We start from the raw sequence: 17,261 nt of genomic DNA, 5'->3' as shown, positions 1-17,261 counted from the left end.
TAGTGATAAACAGAGAGTAAGAGGTGGAAAATGTCTTAAATGCATTTATTTTAATGTTAGGAGCATTATAAGAAAGGTGGATGAGATTAAAGCATGGATTGATACCTGGAAGTATGATGTGGTAGCTATTAGTGAAACATGGTTACAGGAGGGGTGTGATTGGCAACTAAATATTCCTGGATTTCATTGCTTCAGGTGTGATAGAGTTGGAGGGACAAGAGGGGAAGGTGTTGCATTGCTTGTCAGAGAAAATATTACAGCGGTGCTGTGGCAGGATAGATTAGAGGGCTCGTCTAGGGAGGCAATTTGGGTGGAATTGAGGAATGAGAAAAGTGTAGTAACACTTCTAGGGGTGTATTATAGACCACCAAATGTGGAGCGAGAATTGGAGGAGCAAATTTGTAAGGAGATGGCAGATATTTATAGTAAGCACAAGGTTGTGATTGTGGGAGATTTTAATTTTCCACATATAGACTGGGAAGCCCATACTATAAAAGGGCTGGATGGTTTGGAGTTTGTAAAATGTGTGCAGGATAGTTTTTTATAGCAATACATAGAGGTACCAACGAGAGAAGGGGCGGTGTTGGATCTCCTGTTAGGGAATGAGATAGGTCAGGTGACGGAGGTATGTGTTGGGGAGCACTTCGGGTCCAGTGATCACAATGCCATTAGTTTCAATATAATTATGGAGAAGGATAGGTCTGGACCCAGTGTTGAGATTTTTGATTGGAGAAAGGCTAACTTTAAGGAGATGCGAATGTATTTAGAAGGAGCGGATTGGGACAATTTGTTTTATGGGAAGGATGTAACAGAGAAATGGAGGTCATTTAAAGGTGAAATTTTGAGGGTACAGAATCTTTATGTTCCTGTTAGGTTGAAAGGAAGGTCAAAAGTTCGAGAGAGCCAGGGATATTGGAAACTTGGTTCAGAAAAAGAGAGATATCTACAATAGGTATAGGCAGCATGGAGTAAATGAGGTGCTCAAGGAATATAAAGAATGTAAAAAGAATCTTAAGAAAGAAATAAGAAAAGCTAAAAGAAGATATGAGGTTGCTTTAGCAAGTAAGGTGAAAATAAATCCAAAGGGTTTCTACAGTTATATTAATAGCAAAAGGATAGTGAGGGATAAAATTGGTCCCTTAGAGAATCAGAGTGGACGGCTATGTGCCAAAAGAGATGGGGGCGGGTGGATTTTGAACAATTTCTTTTCTTCGGTATTCACTAAGGAGAAGGATATTGAATTGTGTAAGATAAGGGAAACAGGTAGGGAGTTATGGAATCTATGATGATTAAAGAAGAGGAAGTACTGGCACTTTTAAGGAATATAAAAGTGGATAAGTCTCCAGGTCCTGACAGGATATTCCCTAGGACCTTGAGGGAAGTTAGTGTGGAAATAGCAGGGGCTCTGACAGAAGTATTTCAAATGTCATTAGAAACGGGAATGGTGCTGGAGGATTGGCATATTGCTCATGTTGTTCATTGTTTAAAAAGGGTTCTAAGAGTAAACCTAGCAATTATCGGCCCGTGAGTTTGACGTCAGTGGTGGGTAAATTGATGGAAAGTATTCTTAGAGATAGTATATATAATTATCTGGATAGACAGGGTCTGATTAGGAACAGTCAACATGGATTTGTGCGTGGAAGGTCATGTTTGACAAATCTTATTGAATTTTTTGAAGAGGTTACTAGGAAAGTTGACGAGGGTAAAGCGGTGGATGTTGTCTGTGTGGACTTCATTAAGGGCTTTGACAAGGTTCCACACGGAAGGTTAGTTAGGAAGGTTCAATCGTTAGGTATTAATATTGAAGTAGTAAAATGGATTCAGCAGTGGCTGGATGGGAGATGCCAGAGAGTAGTGGTGGATAACTGTGTGTCAGGTTGGAGGCCGGTGACTAGTGGTGTGCCTCAGGGATCTGTACTGGGTCCAATGTTGTTTGTCATATATATTAATGATTTGGATGATGGGGTGGTAAATTGGATTAGGAAATATGCAGATGATACTAAGATAGGTGGTGTTGTGGATAATGAAGTAGGTTTTCAAAGCTTGCAGAGAGATTTAGGCCAGTTAGAAGAGTGGGCTGAAAGATGGCAGATGGAGTTTAATGCTGATAAATGTGAGGTGCTACATTTTGGTAGGACTAATCAAAATAGGACATACATGGTAAATGGTAGGACATTGAAGAATGCTGTAGAACAGAGGGATCTAGGAATAATGGTGCATAGTTCCCTGAAGATGGAATCTCGTGGATAGGGTGGTGAAGAAAGTTTTTGGTATGCTGGCCTTTATAAATCAGAGCATTGAGTATAGGAGTTGGGATGTAATGTTAAAATTGTATAAGGCATTGGTAAGGCCAAATTTGGAGTATTGTGTGCAGTTCTGGACACTGAATTATAGGAAAGATGTCAACAAAATAGAGAGAGTACAGAGAAGATTTACTAGAATGTTGCCTGGGTTTCATCTCCTAAGTTACAGAGATGACTTTGGGTCTTTATTCTTTGGAGCATAGAAGGGTGAGGGGGGACTTGATAGAGGTGTTTAAAATTATGCGGGGGATAGATAGAGTTGACGTGGATAGGCTTTTTCCATTGAGAGCAGGGGAGATTCAAACAAGAGGACATGAGTTGAGAGTTAAAGGGCAAAAGTTTAGGGGTAACATGAGGGGCAACTTCTTTACTCAGAGCATGGTAGCTGTGTGGAATGAGCTTCCAGTAGAAATGGTTGAGGCAGGTTCGATATTGTCATTTAAAGTTAAATTGGATAGCTATATGGACAGGAAAGGAATGGAGGATTATGGGCTGAGTGCAGGTCGGTGGGACTAGGTGAGAGTAAGTGTTCGGCACAGACTAGAAGGGCCGAGATGTGCTGTTTCATGCTGTAATTGTTATATGGTTATATATGGACTTGATGGGACAAATGGCCTAATTCTGTTCCTATATCTTACGGTCCCATCACTGTAGAGTGAATTCTATTCCTATTGATTCATAACTGAGCAGTACCACTATGTAACAAGGGAATTTCCATTAGAAATGCCAACCTATTGTGTAACATTAGTACCTTCATTGAAGGATATTTTGTACAATAAACCTCTACTTTCCATTATTGTCTACCTACCATTCTACAGCTCTCAGCGTTTTAATATAATAAGTTGAACAATGATGTGCAATTTGTGTATAAATTCACATTCACAGTAGTAATTGCTTCCCAGTTAAATTGTGCCCATTGCAAATAGTACTGAGCATTTCCATTCACTATTGGCATTGGCACTGCTAATGTCTTTCCAGAATCAGGCATGCACAGACTCATTTATGATGGCCCATTTTCATCCTTGCCAAAATAAGCTGTACTTCAAAGTTTCAACCTACAGCCCTTGCGGGTCTGGAGTTCAAAAAAGAGAACATTATACTGAAACAAAAACAAAAACAACAGGAATTCTGCAGATGCTGGAAATTCAAGCAACACACATCAAAGTTGCTGGTGAATGCAGCAGGCCAGGCAGCATCTCTAGGAAGAGGTACAGTCGACGTTTCAGGCCGAGACCCTTCGTCAGGACTAACTGAAGGAAGAGTGAGTAAGGGATTTGAGAGGGGGAGGGGGAGATCCAAAATGATAGGAGAAGACAGGAGGGGGAGGGATGGAGCCAAGAGCTGGACAGGTGATTGGCAAAGGGGATATGAGAGGATCATGGGACAGGAGGTCCGGGGAGAAAGACAAGGTGGGGGGGAACCCAGAGGATGGGTAAGGGGTATAGTCAGAGGGAGAAAAAGGAGAGTGAGAGAAAATGTGTGTATAAAAATAAATAACAGATGGGGTACGAGGGGGAGGTGGGGCACTAGTGTAAGTTAGAGAAGTCGATGTTCATGCCATCAGGTTGGAGGCTACCCAGAAGGAATATAAGGTATTGTTCCTCCAACCTGAGTGTGGCTTCATCTTTTCTTTTATTCCGTCTGGGTAGCCTCCAACCTGATGGCATGAACATCGACTTCTCAAACTTCCGCTAATGCCCCACCTCCCCCTCGTACCCCATCCGTTATTTATTTATATACACACATTCTTTTTCTCTCTCTCTTTTTTCTCCCTCTGTCCCCCTCACTATACCCCTTGCCCATCCTCTGTTTTCTTACCCCCCCCCCTTTTTCTTCTCCCTGGGCCTCCTGTCCCATGATCCTCTCGTATCCCTTTTGCCAATCACCTGTCCAGCTCTTGGCTCCATCCCTCCCCCTCCTGTCTTCTCCTATCATTTTGGATCTCCCCCTCCCCCTCCCACTTTCAAATCTCTTACTCACTCTTCCTTCGGTTAGTCCTGACGAAGGGTCTCAGCCCGAAACGTCGACTGTACCTCTTCCTAGAGATGCTGCCTGGCCTGCTGCGTTCACCAGCAACTTTGATGAACATTGTACTGAAATTAGGAATACAGAGAGCTTTGAAAAAATAAGTTATCTAGAGGCTTCAAGTACGTTTAGAGCTTATAATGGTCAAAAATGTAACCTCTGGAGACAGAGGCTGTGAATAAGGTTCTGAATGAAGATTTTGCAAATGCCTTCGTCAGCAAGTAACATTATGTAAAATTGTTGTATGTGGCAGGAATGAGTGGGCAGTGTTGCATGAGATGATCACAGCAAAAGAAGTGGTTTTCAGAGCTTTATCATCTCTGAGGAATAGCAAATCTCTGGCCCATATATAAATGATCTCAGGCCATTAAAAACAGCAAGGAAGGAAACTGACTACAATTTTTCCACTCTTCCTGGTTTCAGCACTGTGACAGAGGACTGCTAATATCACTCTCTTCACAAAGGGATGAAGGGAATAGACTGGACAATTGCTGTGTTAAACTTTAGTGGGAGGGTAAATTATTGAAATGCAGGGTCATCCTGCATGGGTTTGTTAAGGAAACAAGGTGCCTGACTGATTTTAATGATTGCTTTGTGGTGATGACAAGGAGGATTGAAGAGGGCAGTACATTTGATGTTTTTGACATAGTTTGACATAGCAGGCTGGTAACAAAGCAAAAGCCCAAGGGATCCAAGGGGAGTGCAGACTGGATCCAGACCGACACAATAACATGAAGCAAATGGTAATGGTTGATGGGCGTTCCCGTAATTGGAAGGGCGTGACTAGTATGCTTTGTTCTATATATAAACAACTTGGACCTAGATGCAGGAACATGATAAAGGATTTTGCAGGTGACACAGAATTTAGCTTTGTAGTTGACAGAGAGGAAGAATGATTGGAATCCAAGTCTGTTGCACACACCATGTATGTGCAGAGGGTCACAACAGTCTTATCCAAATTCATTACCTTAATCCTCTCTCTCTCTCTCCCTTCACTCCCCCCTCCCCCAGTCTTATTTCCACTAATAATTTTCCTCAAACCCCTCCCTTGCTCTCAACTCCATCCCCCTTAATTTGTCTTGTGCTTGTTCCTTTTCCCTCTGTCCTTCAGCTGATTGCTTCCCTACAGTTCCTATTCACCCTTCCCCTTTCCCTATCCCATCAGCCAGTTCATCCAAAGCCAGCCACTTTGTCCAAAATCCCAACACAACTCCCCGGTAACATGGGAGAGGTTCCACCAGCTGCCCAGTGATTACAGTCTCCCCCTGCTCTGTGGCTGGAATTACAGACTTCCTATTTGGTTAGTAGGGATTGAGTTTAAGTGGAGCGCAGGAGACAGGGGCTGCTGTATTCCAGAAAGCCTGACACCGGCAGGTGCAAAACTGCAGCATCAGCAAGGATTCATGAAAGAGATTTGTGTCTGACAAATGTATTGTAATGTTTTCATGTTGTAGCTAGCAGAACAGATAAGGGTGAATCAGTTTGTTTGCATTTGTACTTTCAGATGGCCAGTGATCAGGTGCACATGAGATAATATAAAGTGTGTGATATTGTGATAATATTACTGGTATAGAGTAGGGATTAGTTAATGTGTATAAGGCAGTGACACATGGATTGCCCAGGGGCCCAGCTGCACACAATCTATATCAGTGTTTCTGATGGCAATATCGAGTTTATTTTCTCCCTTCTCCCCATCCCCATCATGTGGAATAGGCCCTTCAAGCCGTTCTGCCCAGCAACCTCTGATTTAACCCTTTCCTAATCATGGGAGGATTTACAATGACCAATTAAGCTACCATGTCTTTGGACTGTGGGAGGAAACCAGAGCACCTGGAGGAAACCTGCATGGTTACGGGGAGAACGTACAAACTCCTTACAGACAGCATCAGGTATTGAACCCAGGTTGCTGGTACTGTAAAGCGTTGTGCTAGAGCTAGATTTGAGGATGATACAAAGTGCATGTTGCTAGGGAATATGTAGAGAAGCTTCAGGGAGATGTAGATAGGTTTGGTGAAGGGGTAGATGGAATATAATGTGTAAAGGAATCCACTTCAGAAAAAAAGGTAAAAATATTTTTGAGAATTTGAACGATATTAGTATTTGGAGGGGTTTGCATTTTATACTCAAGATTTGCTGCATGTTAACTTCAGGTACAGTTTTCAACCAGGAGGTTTAGTGTACATTGGTCTTAATTGCAAGAGAATTTAAAATCAAACTGGTGTTGTTTGGAAAGTCCATGTGGAATATCGTGTACTGCTCTGGCCCTCCTACCTTGGGAAGGACATACCTGTGACTGAAGGAGTATGGTGAGTGGTCACCTGATTGATTTCTGGGAAGGTGGGTTTGTTATGTGACAAGACTGGGTTTATATTCTCCAGTTTAGGAAAATGTGGGGTGAGGTGGACTCATTAAATTTAAATTGAGGTGTGAACATTAAATTCTTACAGGCTTGACACAAGGAACGGAAGGACAATGTTTCAGCTGTGATGTCCAGAAGCAGAGTTTCAGAATAAGGGGTAAACGGTTGACTGATTTCCCTCAGCGACGAAGTAAAAAACAGAGATTATAGATTATTTATAATTTAGTTGGATCTTGAATTACATTTGTAGAATGATTAGAGGGAAGTTTAATGCTCTGGACTCAGGCTGGAACCCTCATCATATTTAAAATCTAGTTGACTGTGCACTTTGTGATGTGACCTGCAGGATTGTGGACCTGTTGCTGAACACTGGAATTAGATTTGGCATCTTTCTTACAACTAGCCATTAGAATAGGCTGAACATCCTCTACTCCTGACATTCACAATGCTATAATCTCTATTCCCTAACGAACATGAATTAAGGACTTTCCACTCGATTTCTGATTGCTGGACTTGCATTTAAAATATTTTAAAATTACCTTCCACATTATTTGCAGCCTTTTTGTTTTGTGTCCCTCTGCATCATGCAGCAGCTTCCACTTCAGTGTTTATCCCTGCACCTTGCTGTGGCCTTGGATCACCTGTGAAATAGGATTCCATCAGGTAACTGACACTGGAAAGCGACCACACACCCTGAAGATCAGATTAGTCATTTATTTTGTTGTCACATTGATTTCTCACAACCATCACACATCCCACAGTGCTTCTTGTAGACAGCACCTATCACTCCTTTTCAGTTTCTGTACCATGCCTCCAGTCTTGTCTTGGAGTGTGTTCGCTCCACCTCCTTCACTCAGCCTCCAAGACAGCTCATTCTGTCCGCTCACAACTTGCATCAATCCAGCCACGATGCACAATGACTCAACCGTTTAGATCAGGGGTTCCTAATCTGGAGTCCACAGACCCTTTGCTTAATGGCATTGGTCCATGGTATCAAGAAGGTTGGGAACCCCTGGTTTAGATTGTAAAATACAGAAATTTTAGTGAAAGTAGTACAAGCAAGATTTAAGTGTTGACTCCATAATTAAAGTGAGTACTATGAACCTCTGATTTCATGGTGACTGCAATCATGTTAATTAGCGGATTAATGAAATTGGAAGCAGGTACAGGTGCATCCCACATCACAAATCTTGGTCTGTTTCCAGGCTGTCTTGAACTTAGCATCATCAAAATGAGTATTTTACCGAACAATTCTAAAATAGTGCACAAATACTAAAAAAATTAACCCAAATGTTGCCTCTGCACATTACAGCATCAAAGAAGTCAAAGGAGGACCATCTTGAAGAGGAGAGGCTTTTCAAGGAGATGATTGAGGTGGTGAAGATGAGGGACAAGTTGGTGACATTCTTGGAGGAGCAGAGACTCCAGGAGCAGGAGCCACACGCCGTCTTTGTTCCAGGAGCTGCAGCCAGAGATCTCTCCACCAGTTCCTCCATTGCCTGGACATGATCACTCTTCAGCCTCAGATGGGAGTGATGTTCCAAGACAAAGCCATGCCTCTGAATATCCATGAAAGGACACCTCAGCTTCCATAATTATTGAAAGAAATTTTAAGCAACATATTTTGAGAAATTATTTTATAAGAGTGCTCCTCAATAATTTTTCCTTTTTATTAAAATCATGGTTTTATTTCCCCTCACTGAACCACAGACATTTCTAGCATCAGCATTGGTTCTAGGTCCCTCTTATCATCCGCTCTTTCCAGTGCAGTGAAGGGTCGTGGGAACTTGAACCCAACAAGATAAGTGCTGTCTTCTAAATTATTGCAAACTATTTTTTCTTTATGTATAAATTATGTTTGAGGTAATGTAGTGCACTGCATGTGGCTCATCTGCCTTACCAGGTGATGCTGTGAGCCTGTTCACACACAACCCAGAGAATGTGATCGCCATGTTTTCACAGTGTGGGTCAAACCCGTTCATGTTCTAACCTACTTTGAGGATGAATTTAGCACTCCAGAACTTTATTCAGATGAGTCTGCTCCCTTCTCCCACACAAAACATCCCACACAGCTCTTGAAGAGGAGTAGAAAGTTATCCTCAATATTCTGGCCAACGGTTTGCTTTTATTTCCAGCATCTACAGTTTTTCTTTGTTTTTTGGTTAAACTGTAAATCAATACTATAAAATCAAAGTGCTTGAAACACAGCAAGACAAGCTGCATCAGTAGAAAGAGAAACAAAATTAACATCAGTGTGAGACTAACCATCAGGATTGGGAGTTTTCTCCCAACTTCTCTGCTACTGAGAACTAAACTTGTTTACTCTTTCCAGGTTCTTAGACTTGAAATATAAACTGTTTCTCTTTTCAAAAATATTTGCTGGCTTATTTTTCTATTTTTATTTCAGATTTCCATTAACTGTGGTTTTTTAATTTCAATTTGCTCTTAAATCCATTCTGCTAGTTTGGCTATTTTGCCATCAGGAATAACTACTTCCTCTTTGCCTTGTCTCGGAATCCTGTAATTTCAAATATATTTATTAAAACTACAAAATATTTAATGCTCTAATCAAAACAACTCCAGCCTAGCTAGTCTTTTCACATGGCTGTAAACAACATGATCTTAAATCTCTAGACCTTCTCTAATGACATCACGTCAGTAATGTGACCAGCACTGTACCCAGTATTACTAAGTTCTTGAATATGAGAGAGATAGGGTGCCTAAGACTTTTGTATAGTACTGTAGTAATTTTATATATTGCACTGTACTGCCACAAAAAAAGTTCATGACTGAAGTGAGTTATGATAAACCTGATTCCAATATGGGTCTCAATCGTGGACTGAGAGTTGTTAGGGGGCAGGAAGTACCAGAGACATGTTCTGTAATTATTAATCAACCAATTGTTTGGAATCAAATGACCTTGCCTGGTGTCTCAGAGCTGGGTGTGTCTGCACCCATGCCACTCCCACCCCCTGCCCTGACATTCCTGCTCTGCTACGTGTCCCACACCCCACTCCACACTCATTATTCCCAATATCCTTTCCTCCCACCAGATTTACAAACTCGCTCTCCACTCCACGTTGACAAATATGGTACTGTGCAAAAGTCTTGTGCATCCTAGCTGTGTGTTTGCTGTCTCCAGATTTGTTCATTCATTTCATTGAATTCTATTTATTTATTATAATTTCCCCCGTGTGACCAGCTTGATGCTACCTTCCAACAGCTTAAACTTCCTCAATTTCCCACCAGCAACATTAGAAGAAACATCTCTTACAGTAGCTCAAAGTTCTCGCCCTCAGCCAAAACAGAAAGGGAAATCAATCCCATTATTACACTCACATCAACATTAACCCCAATAATCCTGTAGAACCCTTGGCTGTTGTGCCCCACCTCACAGGTTTGATTTGTGGGTTCAGTGTATGGAGAACTGCGGCCTAGAACTTCCAGTGCATCCAAAAGCTTACATTGCATATGCTCATTGGAGCAGGGCACCACGCTGGTAGCTGACCCCATTGCCACGCATGGGTGCGTCCGAAAGGGCATTGACCATTTTCTTAACTGAAAAGATGCTGCCTGGTTGCCCGTCCGAGTTGGTTCTCATTCTAGGGGATTGGCACAGGCCAGATTGGTCGATGTAGTGGTCAGGGATGGGATAGAGAAAGGAGGCCTACAGGTAAAGAGGCAACAGAGCCCTTGTCCCATTGAGGTGTTTTCAGGACTTGGTGAGATGAGCAGGGACTTTAGAGATAAGGGCTTCAGAAAGCAGGTGACCCAGGCCAGTACTGTGGTGGGAATTTCTGTGTTATTCTTGGAGAAAAGATGAGTTGGTGTGGTGGGAGGGTCAGGAATTATGTGAAAGAAGCATCACACAGGGAATAATGTCATTCTGCGCACATGATGTGGATTGTAAGGGCAACTTAATCCTGAAAGTAACTCCCCTCCCCCCTCCCACCTCCTCACCCCCAACCAGAAATGGTCATCATTGCATTTCACTCCGGAAAAGGACTTTATTTTTGAATTGTATAATGTTGAAAACATTTGAATTAAAAGCGCAGAAATAAACATGAAATGTTTTTGATTAATTATTTTCCTTTGCAGTTGATTGACTTTTTGAAGTTTTGCCACAGTGGAAGTGTTGTTTCGTACACAGGAATTCCTGACTAAAGGGTCGCACCTCATCTGTTTGTTCCAGTACATTCACTAACTGTGGCATTTTGCCTATCGCAAACTGCTATTAGTTACACAATCACCCCAGAATCCAGTTCAAACATTGCACGTCAAAATTCCCAGTTATAACATTTATTTTAGGTTGCAACTATTGAGTTGATGTGTTAACGGCATTGAACATTAAAAATTAATCACTGAGTTTGTTTCAAAGAGAGGTATGAAGCATCAAAGAGCTAATGTTCAGCTTCACCAAACAGAACAGTGCAGTACCGGTTCAGGCCCTGGGACCTGCAATGTCTGTGCTGATCATGAACCAATGTAACCTAAGCACATGATCTGTATCTCCCTAATTTTCTGCACGTTTATGTGCCTCCTTAAATGCCTCAAACAGTATCATTTCAGTTATCTACCACTCTTTAAAATGAACTAAATTGACCTTGTAAATGTCTTTTAAATTTTCCCCTCCTCACTTTGAACTCGTGTCTTCTACCATTTGACATTTCGGACTTAGAAAAATGACTCCTATTGACTCGATCTGTGCTCCTGATAATTTATCAGGTTGTCTTTCAGTCCAACCTCTCATAGTTCCAATCTAGGCAATATCCTGCTAAACCTTTTCTGAACTCTCTCCAAAGCTTCCATTTCCTCCTTGTAGGCCCACCTAAAGTTTTATACAGCTACAATATGACTCAAACTTCTATACTCAATGACCTGAGCAATGAAGTTGAGCATGTCATATGCCTTCTATATCTCACTATATCTATGTCTTATCTTATGGTCTATACACTTGTGTTAGGTGAGACCAGTAGAAACATCAAATGGTCAGTTTTACACTGACTACACCCTGTTTCAACTAACACTTTAGTAAATCGGCTCATAATGTGCAGTTCATTTAATTACAGTGCTAACTAATTCCAGCAGTAGCTCTGGCAGTTATCTCAGAGGCACTATTAAGATAACCTAAATACATATGGTAATCAGAGGAAACTAACCAAGTCGACAGTGAAACTGATGCTGCTTTTTGGATCCAGGGTGAACGGATGTTCAGTCAAATACCCATCTAATAAGTTAACTGTGTATAAAGTTGCTGACATGTTAACTTGTTTCACACGTTGAAATAGTCATTTGGATGCCAGGGTTCGTTTACATCTGAAGTTCATGGAAACAGTTGAAAAATGTCAAGTCAGGAATGCACAAGAAGTACCCACTCCACATCAGATGCAAAGTATTTCTTGCTGTTTGTAATTTTCCATTTCACATTACTGGAGCTGATCCAGACAAAGCAAAAAGCTCCCAGTTTTGATCAGATGGTGCATGGGAACTGTCCAACTTCCACTGTACCCCTATGGGATGATGGTGACCTTCTTCCGCTCAGTTTATGGATTCTGAGGTGGTTGATTAGGCCCAGGTAGACACATTTATGTACGTCAGGAAAGTGAGTCATTTTAGAACTGCTGCCCTCCTGTCACTGACACTCAGTTTCAGCAAGCTTCCAGGGCAGGAGTTAGAGGTTTTTCCAGCATCATTTCGGATGCTCCTCTTCTGTTCCCCACTCTGGTCTTCTACTTCGTTTCACCTCCCCCTGGGTCCCCTCCTCCTTCCCTTTCTTCTTTGGTCCACTCTCCTCTTCTCCAGCCAGTAACCTTTCCCACCGCCTGGCCTCACCTATCACCTTCCAGTTATACTCCTTCCCCTCCCCTCCCCTCACTTTATTCTGAAGTCTTCACCCTTCCTTTCCAGAAAGGTCTCAGCCTAAAATGTCGATTCATTTCCATAGACACTGCCCAGCCTACTGAATTCCTCGTCTCGGCCTGAAACGTCGACTGTACCTCTTCCTAGAGATGCTGCCTGGCCTGCTGCCTTCACCAGCAACTTTGATGTGTGTTGCTAGCATTCTGTGTGTGTTGCTCTGGATTTCCAGGAGCGGGTAACCTGCCGGAATCATCTCCCGTCTGTGGAGGCAGGGAGTAGATAACCAATTGGATTCATTCCTCCGGACGGAGACCAGGAATGGATAATCTTTGGGATCACCCGAATACTGCTTAAGAAAGACCAATAGAAATATATGAGCGGATGAAGAGAGGAATAAATGAAACAACAATGATAAGACCTTAAGACATAGAAGCAGAATTAGGCCATTTGGCCCATCGAATTTGTTCCGCCATTCAATCACGGCTCATCCTTTTTTCCCCTCTCAGCCCCACTCCCCAGCCTTCTCTCCATAATCTTTGATGCCATGTCCATTCAAGAACCTATCAATCTCTGTCTTAAATACACCCAATGACCTGGCCTCCACAGATGCATGTGGCAACAATTCCACAAATTCACCACCCTCTGGCTAAAGAAATTTCTCTGCATCTCTGTGTTAAATGGATGCCTCTCTATCCCGAAGCGGTGCCCTCTTGTCTTAGACTCCCCCATCATGGGAAACATCCTTTCCACATCTACTCTGTCTAGGCTTTCAACATTCGAAAGGTTCCATCCTTCTAACTTCCAGCAAGTACAGACGCTGAGGCATCAAACATTCTTCGTATGATAACCCTTTCATTCCTGAAACCCACCCCCCTCCCCAAATGCCAGCATACCTTTTCATAGATGAGGAGCCCAAAACTGTTCACAATACTCAAGGTGAGGCCTTGCCAGTGCCTTATAAAGCCTCTGCACATCCCTACACTTGTGTTCTAGACCTCTTGAAATGAAAGTGAACATTACATTTGCCTTCCTCACTACCAACTCAACCTGCAAGTTAACCTTCAGGGTGTTCTGCACAAGGACTCCCACGTCCCTTTGCATCTCAGATTTTTGGATTTCCTCCCTGATTAGAAAATAGTCTGTACATTTATTTCTTCCACCAAATTGCATGACCATGCATCTTCCAACATTGTATTTCATCTGGCACTTTTTTGCCCATTCTCCTAATCTGTCTAAGTCCTTCTGTGGCTTTCCTGTTTCCTCAACACTACCTGCTCCTCCACCAATCTTCCTATCGTCTGCAAACTTGGCAACAAAGCCATCTAATCCATCATCTAAATCATTTATATGCAGCATAAAAAGAAGTGGTCCCAACACCAGTCCCTGTGGAACACAACTAGTCATTGGTAGCCAACCAGAAAAGGATCCTTTTCCACTTGCTGCCTCAGACCAATCAGCCAATGCTCTAACCATGCCATTAAGTTTCCTGTAATACCACAGTTCTTAACTTGGTAAGCAGCTTCATGTGTGGCAACTTGTTGAAAGCTTTCTGAAAGTCCAAATATACAACATCCACTGCATCCCCATTTATCTATTCTACTTGTAATCTACTCAAAGAGTTCCAACAGATCTGTCAGGCAAGATTTTCCCTTATGGAAACCATGTTGAAACCAAAGATGCGAAGCAGGACCTCAAAGGTAGTAATCTCGGCATTACTGCCTGTGCCATGCGACAGTGAGTATAGGAATAGAATGAGGTGGAGGATAAATGTGTGGCTGAGGGATTGGAGCAGGGGGCAGGGATTCAGATTTCTGGATCATTGGGATCTCTTCTGGGGCAGGTGTGACCTGTACAAAATGGACAGGTTGCACTTGAATCCGAGGGGGACCAATATCCTGGCAGGAAGGTTTGCTAATGCTATTGTGGAGAGTTTAAACTAGAATTGCTGGGGGGTGGGAACCGAACTGAAGAGACAGAGGAAAGGGAGGTTGGCTCACAAATAGAGAAAGTTTGGAGGCAGTGCAAAAGGGAGGATAGGCAGGTGATAGAGAAGGGACGTGCTCAGACCGATGGTTTTAGATGTGTCTATTTTAATGCGAGGAGTATCATGACTAAAGCAGACGAGCATAGAGCATGGATCAGCACATGGAGCTATGATGTTGTGGCCATTACAGAGACCTGGATGGTGAAGGGGCAGGAATGGTTACTTCAAGTGCCAGGCTTTAGATGTTTCAGAAAGGACAGGGAGGGAGGCAAAAGAGGTGGGGGCGTGGCACTGCTGATCAGAGATAGTGTCACGGTGGCAGAAAAGGAGGAAGTCATGGAGGGGTTGTCTACGGAGTCTCTGTGGGTGGAAGTTAGGAATAGGGAGGGGTCAATAACTCTACTGGGTGTTTTTTATAGACCACCCAATAGTAACAGGGACATCCAGGAGCACATAGGGAGCCAGATACTGGAAAGGTGTAATAATAACAGGGTTGTTGTGGTGGGAGATTTTAATTTCCCAAATATTGATTGGCATCTCCCTAGAATGAGGGGTTTAGATGGGGTTGAGTTTGTTAGGTGTGTTCAGAAAGGTTTCTTGACACAATATGTAGATAAGCCTACAAGAGGAGAGGCTGTACTTGATCTGGTATTGGGAAATGAACCTGGTCAGGTGTCAGGTCTCACAGTGGGAGAGCATTTTGGAGATAGTGATCACAATTCTATCTCCTTTACCATAGCATTGGAGAGGGATAGGAACAGACAAGTTAGGGAAATGGTTAATTGGAGTAAGGGGAATTATGAGGCTATCAGGCAGGAAATTGGAAGCATAAATTGGAAACAGATGTTCTCAGGGAAACGTACTGAAGAAATATGGCAAATGTTCAGGGGATATTTGCGTGGGGTTCTGAGTAGGTACATTCCAACGAGACATGGAAAGGATGGTAGGGTACAAGATCTGTGGTGCACAAAGGCTGTTGTAAATCTAGTCAAGAAGAAAAGAAGAGTTTATGAAAGGTTCAAAAAACTAGGTAATGATATGAATCCAGAAGATTATAAGGTTAGCAGGAAGGAGCTTAAGAATGAAATTAGGAGAGCCAGAAGGGGCCATGAGAAGGCCTTGCTGGACAAGAGTAAGGAAAACCCCAAGGCATTCTACAAGTATGTGAAGAGCAAGAGGATAAGACGTGAAAGGATAGGACCAATCAAGTGTGACAATAGAAAAGTGTGTATGGAACCGGAGGAAATAGCAGAGGTACTTAATGAATACTTTGCTTCAGTATTCACTACGGAAAAGGATCTTGGTGATTGTAAGGATGACTTAAATGGACTGAAAAGCTTGAGAATGTAGATATTAAGAAAGAGGATGTGCTGGAACTTTTGGAGAGCATCAAGTTGGATAAGTCACCGGGACTGGACAGGATGTACCACAGGCTACTGTGGGAAGCGAGGGAGGAGATTGCTGAGCCTCTGGTGATGATCTTTGCATCATCAATGAGGACAGGAGAGGCTCAGGAGGATTGGAAGGTTGCGGATGTTGTTCCCTTATTCAAGAAAGGGAGTAGAAATAGCCCAGGAACTTACAGGCCAGTGAGTCTTACTTCGGTGGTTGGTAAGTTGATGGAGAAGATCCTGAGAGGCAGGATTTACGAACATTTGGAGAGGCATAATATGATTAGGAATAGTCAGCATAGCTTTGTCAAAGGCAGGTCGTGCCTTACGAGCCTGATTGAATTCTTTGAGGATGTGAGGAAACACATTGATGAAGGTAGAGCCATAGATGTAGTGTATATGGATTTCAGCAAGGCATTTGTTAAGGTACCCCATGCAATTTGTGATTTTTATAAATGACCTGGATGAGGAAGTGGAGGGACGGGTTAGTAAATTTACTGATGACGCAAAGGTTAGGTGTGTTGTGGATAGTGTGGAGGGCTGTCAGAGGTTACAACAGGATATTGATAGGATGCAAAACTAGGCTGAGAAGTGGCAGATGGAGTTCAACCCAGATAAGTGTGAGGTGGTTCATTTTAGTAGGTCAAATATAATAGCAGAATATAGTATTAATGACTCTTGGCAGTGTGGAGGATCAGAGGGATCTTGGGGGTCTGAGTCCATAGGTCACTCAAAGCTGTTACGCAGGTTGACTCTGTGGTTAAGAAGGCATACGGTACATTGGCCTTCATCAATCGTGGGATTGAGTTTAAAAGCCAAGAGGTACTGTTGCAGCTATATAGGACCCTGGTCAGACCGCACTTGGAGTACTGTGCTCAATTCTGGTTGCCTCACTACAGGAAGGACGTGGAAAACATAGAAAGGGTGCAGAGGAGATTTACAAGGATGTTGCCTGGATTGGGGAGCATGCCTTATGAGAATAGGATAAGTGAACTCGGCCTTTTCTCCTTGGAATGATGGAGGATGAGAGGTGACTTGATAGAGCTGTATGAGATAATGAGAGGCATTGATCATGTGGATAGTCAGAAGCTTCTCCCCAGAGCTGAAATGGCTAGCATGAGAGGGCACAGTTTTAAGGTGCTTGTAAGTAGATACAAAGGAGATGTCAGGGATAAGTTTTTTATGCAGAGAGTGGTGAGTGCGTGGAATGGGCTGCCGGCGGCGACAGTGGAGGCGGAAATGATAGGGTCTTTTATGAGACTCCTGGACTTGGTGGAGCTTAGAAAAATAAAGGGCTATGGGTAAAGCCCAGGTAGTTCTAAGGTGGGGACATGTTCAGC

At 42.8% G+C, this 17,261-nt stretch overlaps 1 protein-coding gene across 4 annotated transcripts in view; it reads left to right on the top strand.

The window, feature by feature from the left end:
• Positions 1-10,750, top strand: part of LOC140195246 (F-actin-monooxygenase mical1-like) — a 174,178-nt gene extending 163,428 nt beyond the window's left edge. For all 4 annotated transcript variants that reach the window (XM_072253279.1, XM_072253280.1, XM_072253282.1 and 1 more), the window contains one exon: positions 8,000-10,750. In XM_072253279.1, coding sequence (XP_072109380.1) covers positions 8,000-8,196 — 197 coding nt within the window. In that variant the 3' untranslated portion in view covers positions 8,197-10,750. The remainder of the gene's footprint in view (positions 1-7,999) is intronic.
• The last annotated feature ends 6,511 nt before the right edge of the window (positions 10,751-17,261 follow it).

This window comes from Mobula birostris, chromosome 3, assembly GCF_030028105.1.
Source record: "Mobula birostris isolate sMobBir1 chromosome 3, sMobBir1.hap1, whole genome shotgun sequence".
Classification (NCBI taxonomy): Eukaryota; Metazoa; Chordata; class Chondrichthyes; order Myliobatiformes; family Myliobatidae; genus Mobula; species Mobula birostris.
The sequence above is the reverse complement of the archived record's forward strand: the minus strand, read 5'-3'. Positions and strand labels throughout refer to the sequence as shown.